The 7581-nt window shown below is 35.6% G+C and overlaps 1 protein-coding gene across 1 annotated transcript in view; it reads left to right on the top strand.

Moving 5' to 3' along the window:
* SLC30A9 (solute carrier family 30 (zinc transporter), member 9) overlaps positions 1–7581 on the top strand; it is a 69984-nt gene that overhangs the window by 24844 nt on the left and 37559 nt on the right. Inside the window, exons 5-6 of the mRNA XM_004681327.2 lie at positions 584–676; positions 1368–1450. Coding sequence (XP_004681384.1) covers positions 584–676; positions 1368–1450 — 176 coding nt within the window. The remainder of the gene's footprint in view (positions 1–583; positions 677–1367; positions 1451–7581) is intronic.

Below are 7581 nucleotides of genomic sequence, written 5' to 3'. Positions count from 1 at the left end.
TATCGCTACTTTTGTGTGAGAAAATGTTTTCCCAATTAGTGGGCTGTTTGTTTTTAGTACTGTCTCTTTTGCTGTACAGAAGCTCTTTAACTTGATGTAGTCCCATCTATTTATCTTTGCCTTCACTGTTGTGGCGTTGGTTGACCCAACTTTTTAAATGAACATTATGATTGGTTGTTGTTGTTTTTTTTAACTCTAGGTTTAGTTTTTAGAAATTAATAAAATTCCATAGTTACCAGTTTTATTTATAATTGCATTACAAAACATACTTATGAAGATCTGTGATCAAACATATAAGAGGCTATTTTTATGAAATGTTTTATAATTTTAAGAGCTAGGAGAATAATTAAATAACATGAAATTGACATACCCTCTTAATTACTAGAAAAGTACTAGAAAAAATCTTCACACTCTCTAGACCAGTTTTTGTGAATAGCATGTAGTCTTTTAGCTGATTTTATAAAGTTATAAAAATGGATTGTCTTTTAAGATGATCAGTGTATTGAATTTATCGGCGACTAGTAATCCTTTTAAGTACATAAACTATATGAATACTTTGAATATTTCAAGTTTCTTTCTGCAGTGACCTAGAACAACTTCGAAAAATCAGACGACGAAGTCCTCATGAAGATACTGAGTCATTTACTGTATATTTGAGATCAGATGTGGAGGCAAAGTAAGAACATGGTTCTTTTAGAATAAATGTACAAGTTGGATTTGGGGTTAATAAAACACATTTTAGATAGATTCATGTTTTTTTTAAATGATGTGTTTTTGTTTTGTTTTTTAAGATTTATTTATTTATGCTTACATAAATTAAAAAAAAAAGTGTGGGAGAGAGGATTTATTAGAGACATTGGGGAGCAGAACAGGCAGATTGACAAAGTACCCTGCTGAGGATAGCAGTGGGGGCGTAAGAAAAGGTCTGCCACACCATGTGGGTCAACTCCCTGACTGGGGATTGAACTCATTCTGCAGTGGCTTTGGAGGAGAGCTTCATAATGTGGTGCTTTAACCATTTGCGCCACCTGGGAGAGCCCTAAATAATGTGTTTTCAGCAGAATTTATTCATCTGGCATCTACTAGTTAACTAAAAATGTAATATATAAGAAAAATTGCTGTTGAATTTGCTCTCATTGTTTAAATTTAATTTAGAAAAGTTGCTTAAGTCCTTTATTGGATTGTCTTTTAAGATGATCAGTGTATTTGTATTGGTAATGCTAACACTTAGTCCCTAAAGTACCTTATGCTTTGATGTAAGATTTTTTTTTGGATGTAAGATTTTTATGGGTAGTACATCTGGATTTTGATAGGATTAAATTAAGGCATTAAAATTGTCCTTTGTTGGTCCATGTGTGTATACACAGATCTTTGGAAGTTTGGGGAAGCCTTGAAGCTCTTGCCAGAGAAAAAAAACTGCGTAAAGAAGCAGAAATAGAATACAGAGAAAGTAAGTATTTTCAAGATGAGTTACCTAAAAATTAACTTGGTAAGCCTGCCCATAGCAAAACAATGCAGTCCCTTGTGATTGCACACCCCGTGGCTTTGGCTTGAAAACTTATTTTTTTTTGTCTATACTTGTTTATTTCAGCTTTATTATATTATGTGGCTTTCTAAAAGTAGTATATTGTTAAATTCTCCCTTACAGAAAAATCTATTAATTCTCTATCATATTTCTACTTTAATTAATTCATTCAGCAGATATATATCAAATATCTACTTTGAAACCAAAAGCTGTGTTTAATGATGAGATTTTAAGACTCATAGACTTGTGGTTTTATGACAAAGCCACCTATATAGAATAGGACTTAGAATAATGTGAAATGTTTTATATGATTATGTGAGATGTATATCTGTAATGATAAGAGTGATATTACATATTTGTTATTAAAAAATACCAAAATATTAAGAATGAAAGGTCTCCTTTCATTTCCTCTAATACTATTTCATTTGTTCTCCTGTTTTAATAGGGAGATTACAAGCATTCAGAATTTTAGAAAAAAGTATAAATTTACTGCAGCTTTTTGGGCTCATGGTTAAGAATTCCCCCACCCCCTTAACTATACCTATTTATCAGCTACTGATATCAGCTACTGAATGACTTATGAAAATTAGCTTTTCTTGAAGATTTCATGTTTCTAAATGCATTAAATTTAAAAGTACAAGACAATCAGTCTTACATACAAACAGCTTAAATATTAAACTTATTCTCAGTAAAGTCATTTTGAGAACTTTATCATTAAATTTGCATCACAGGTAATGTCAGTCAGCTTACTATACTTCCATACTGTTAAGAATTGAAACAGTGGGCTTCCCTGGTGGCCTAGGTATTGTTAGCATTACCAATACAAAGGACCACATGGGGATGCAAGTATCTTTTTGAATCAGTGTTCTTGTGTCTTTTGGGTAGATACCTAGGAGTGGAAATATTTGAGGAACCTCCAAACAGTTTTCCATAGAGGTTGTACTAGTTTGTATTCCCACCAGCAGTGCATGAGAGTTCCTTTTTCTCCACATCCTTGCCAACTTTTGTTGTTGCTAAAATCTGGTTTGTTTGTTTTTTTTTAAAAGATTCATTTATTTATTCGTATAGAACTGGGGTACAGGCCAGAGATGTGGAGGGTAAGAGGATTCACCAGAGACAGAGTGGGGTGCAGAACAGGCAGATTGACAAAGTAGACTGCTGAGAGGCGCAGTGGGTGGGTCCGGAGAGGTCTGCCTCTCCATGTGGATCTCTTGCAGGGCAGGCGGAGATCGAACTCATGCTGAAGTGGCTTAAGCTTCTTTGTGCTTTGCTTTAACCTGCTGCACCACCAGGGAGGGCCCTAAAATCTAGTTGTTTTTAAGCTAAGTTCTTAGCTTAAAGAGGTAATTGTGGAAAAGAAATGAAAATACTTAGGGATGTTAAAGGAAGGTAAGTTATTTTGACAATATTTGTAGAGAATTCTCTCCACCTTGACTCTCCATCTCTGGTGATAAGAATGTTTCTTTCCTCTGGGTATAGGTAGGATATCTTTTATGTGGAAGCTACAGCTCCTAAATTTAGAAAGAAAAGGAGAGGTCAGAATGTTCTTGTATCTGCTGTTTTTTAAGTGATTCTGCTCAAAATAACTCTTATGCTAATGTGACATATTTTGGGGTGGCATGCTCTGTCACCCTTCACAATCAATTCTTTTTCCAACGTTATCGAGGTATAATCAACAAGAATTGTACATCCTTAAGGTGTACAGTGTGATGATACTAGTACATCTAATTGTGAAGTGATTATCACACTCATCTAATTAATACATTCATCATCTCATATAGTTACTTTTGTGTGTGGAGAGAGGACTTAAGATCTACTCTCTTGACTAATTTTAAGTGTACAACACAATATAATTAACTCTGGTACCTTGCTGTACATTAGCTCCCCTGAATTTATTCATCAGAACTGAACAGTTGTACCCTTTGACTGTTTGTTACCTTCTTATCTTCACTACTCTCTAAACTTTCACCAACCATGGTTCTACTCTGCTCTGTGTGTTGAATTTTTTTAGATTGTACATACAAGTGAGATTGTACAATATCTTTCTTTGTCTGGCATAGTTCACTTAACATAGTGTTCTTTAATTTCATCCATGTTGCAAAATGCCAGGAATTCCTTCTTTTCTATGACTGAATAATACTTGTTTGTGTATGTGTATCTAGTGATTTTTTTTATATCAGTTTATCTGTTGATAGACAGTTGTCTCCATATCTTGGCTATTTTCAATAATATGATAACACCTCTGAGGTACTGATTTAATTTCTTTTGTATGTTTTTTGAGGAACTACTGTCCTCTTTTCTAAAAACAATCATTTTTTATAAAATATTTATTTATGCATACAAGAAATGGGGTGTAGGGCAGGTGTCAAGGGGGTGAGAAGATTCACCCAAAGACAATGTGGGAGAACAGGTATAACTACTGAAATTCAGTGCTGAGGGAAGCAGCAGATGCAACAGGAGAGGTCTGCAGTGTGGGTTATCTCCTTGGGTGATAAAGGAGCAAAGGGAGCAAAGTTGTTGAAGGGCTAATAGCTTGTTAATGCTGTATCTTTAACCCTTGTACCACCAGGAAGGCTCCACAATCTTTATTTAAGATTTACTTATTTATGCATACAGACTGGGGTACAGGTCAGAGGTGGGGGGTGTGAGCGGATTCACATGAGACAGAGTGGGGAGCAGTAGGTGGATCAGGTGAGGTCTACTGTGCCATGTGGGCCACCCCTTGGCCAGAAATCGAAATCATGCTGAATTGACTGCTTCATAGTGCAATACTTTAACCTGTTGTGTCAATAGGGAGGGCCCCCCACAATCTTTTTTTTTTTTAAGATTTATGCACACAGAGCTGCGGTACAGGCCAGAGGTGCAGGGGTGGTGAGACTGTTCACCAGAGACAGAGTGGGAAGCAGAACAGACCTTCTGATGAAGTATACTGCTGAGGGGAGCAGCGGGCGGGTCAGAAGAGGTCTGCTGTGCCATGTGGTCACCTCCGGGGTGGGGATCAAACTGATACTGAAGTGGCTTTAGCTTCTCAGTGCTGTGCTTTAACCTGCTGCATCACAAGGGAGGGCCCCCACAATTGTTTTTTGATGACAAAATACACTGACTTTGAATCCCAAGTAAGTGAAATGTTAGTCTGTCCCCCAAGAATAATTCTATTCCTCTTATTAGTATACCTGTATTTCAAATAATTGTTCTCGTATTTTGTTTTTATTATTTTACTATACTTTTTATGAAAGATAGGTAGAAGTGTTTTCTCTTATTATATAAGTACCTTTATATATCCTTTATGTTGCATCCTGGCCTTCAAAGCATAAAATATTTTCTATCGACCTTTCTAATCTTATTAGGATTCTAGCCCAGTTTCCTCTTTGTGTAACATAAAATAATGTAAACTGGTGGCCTTGAAATACAAATCTTTAGGAGGATTCTGAGTTCTTTATTTCTAAGTTTACAGAATCAAAACTGATGAGCTGAAATTTCACCTGATGGGTAAATTTTCTAAGTGAAAATGTGAGACAGTTATGATCAGTAAAGCAGGGGGGGAAAGGGAAGAGAGGTTTTCTTGAATATTTGGGAGTTTGGTGTCAAAATGGTAGGTAATACTAGCAAAGGAAAGGGATCAAAAATGAGAAGAAGGTGGGGGAAGACAAAGAAAGGCAGGATGAAGAGGCGTAGTGGTGGTGTTCAGATTGCGTCATTGTTGGCAGTGGAAGCACACTGCAAGTTGGCTCCTCAGTCTTTTTGTCAGAACCTTGGTATTACGGCATCTTTGCTTTTAGTTCCAGTAAGATATTTTGCTTTCATCTTGTACATTTCCTGACCCAGATTGGGAATCAGTCATTTCTAAATGGAATCACTTTTTCCATTTTTTTAGAAATAAAATTGAGAAATCATACCCTGGGCATTGTAAGTAATTTCTAATAGATTGACATCTTTGAAAGGTATTCAGTGAACAGAACAAGAAATTCTTTTTCTTTTCCTTAATAGAAAAATATATGTTATTCTGATAAACTGTTTTTTTACATTGCTTTTTCTAATTAACACAAAGCAACTACTTGTTTGATATATATGTATTTGTATACATCTAGAAAAAATGCAGTGCAATTTCACAATACTAGGATTATTGTTATCAGAGTGATTGTTTCTCTGTTTTTTGTTTTTAATATATATCTCACTAGGGATATATAAAGTTTTGTGTTTTAAAGTCATTTTGAATTTTTTTTTTCTTAATGGGAAATTAGAAATAATTTAAATTTATTTTTCTTTTATAATTTTCATGATTCTATAGTTAAATCTTCTAGGCAAGATATTTCAGGAAAATTATATATTCTCTATAGGTAGTTAGAAATAATTTTGATTTGATTTTATAATTTTCATGTCTCCAGTGTTAAACCTTGTAAACAAAATAGTTCAGAGAAATTATACTATATATTCTTTTATTCTTGCTTTGTTTTTTAAAAAAAAAAAAAAGATTTATTTATTTGTACATACAGAACTGGGGTACAGGCCAGAGGCTCAGGGGTGACGAGAGGCTTCACCAGAGACAGAGTGGGGAGCAGAACAGGCAGATCGATGAAGTACACTGCTGAGGGGAGTAGCGGGTGGGTCTGGAGAGGTCTGCCACGCCATGTGGTCACCTCAGGAGAGGTCTGCCACGCCATGTGGCAGGCGGGAATCGAACTCATGTGGAAGTGGCTTTAGCTTCTCAGTGCTGTGCTTTAACCTGCTGCGCCACCAGGGAGGGCCCATTTTCTTGCTTTTTTAACTCAACAACATGTCCTTGGATTATTCCATAATGATAAATACAGGCATTTCTTTATTCTTCTTAAAATACTCCTTTTTAAAGTATTTAAAGCTGTAAGGTAATTTACTCAATGATTCTCCCAAAAGTGATTTCCAATCTTTTGCTATTAAAATGATGATACTGTGAATAGCCTTGTACAATACATTAAAGGAAATATTTAAGGTACAAAATGTGTGAAAATGTAGTAATAAAAATTGTTTTCTTCTGTACTTCTAAACTTTGAGCCAAAAATCAGAATTGGTTCTTATATGAAGTTTAAATAACTCAAATTTTACAAGTACCTTATCTGTTTTTCTCATTGCAAACCTAGATTTCTCCTCATCTTATATATATATTTTTTTGCATCGAAGAAATGGGGCACAGACCAGAAGTGCCAGGGGTGAGAGGGTTCACCAGAAATGGAGTGAGGGGCAGAACAGGTGGAACCACTGTAATATACTGCTGAGGGGAGCAGCAGATGCTGTGTGGGTTACCTCTCTGACTGAGGATCAGACTTGTGCTGCAGTTTAAGGATAGCTTCACAGTGCTACAATCTAATCCCTTGCACTATGAGGGGTGCCCCTCATGTTTTTAAATGTACCTTCCAGATTTATTGACTCTCCTTGTGGTCTATTGTTTGGAATTTGGCACTTAGAAATATTAAGTATATTCACATTGTTATGGAACAGATCTCTATAATTTTTAATTTTGTGGAACTGAAACTTTATCTGTTAAACAGCATATCTTCTTTCATACTTCCTTCTTCCCTGGTAACCATCATTCTATTTCTGTTTCTGCGTATTTGAAGTTTTGTGAGTTTATATGACATCTCATATGTAAATGGAATCATATTTGTCTTCTTTATTCACTAGTGTAATGTCCTCAGGGCTCACTTATGTGTGAGTCTTTACTTCTTTTTTAAGTAAGCTGAATGGTATTCCATTTGTATGTGTATAAGACATTTTGTTCCTCCATTCATCTGTCCTTGAACATTTTGAATGCTTTCACTTCTTAGCAGTTGTGAATGATTACTGCTATAAATATGAATGTGTAAATATGTCTTTGAGACCCTGCTTTTTTTTGATAGATACCCAAAAGTGGAATTTCTGTATCATATGACAGTTTAATTTTTTTTTAAAGATTTATTTATTTATGCATACAGAATTGTGGTACAGGCCAGAGGTGCAGGGGCGGCGAGAGGCTTCACCAGAGACAGAGTGGGGAGCAGAACAGGCAGATCAACAAAGTACACTGCTGAGGGGAGCAGCGGGCG

This window comes from Condylura cristata, unplaced genomic scaffold, assembly GCF_000260355.1.
Source record: "Condylura cristata isolate star-nosed mole 26May11 unplaced genomic scaffold, ConCri1.0 scaffold00012, whole genome shotgun sequence".
NCBI classification, from domain to species: Eukaryota; Metazoa; Chordata; class Mammalia; order Eulipotyphla; family Talpidae; genus Condylura; species Condylura cristata.
Note: the sequence above shows the minus strand (reverse complement) of the source record. Positions and strands in the feature narration are given on the sequence as shown.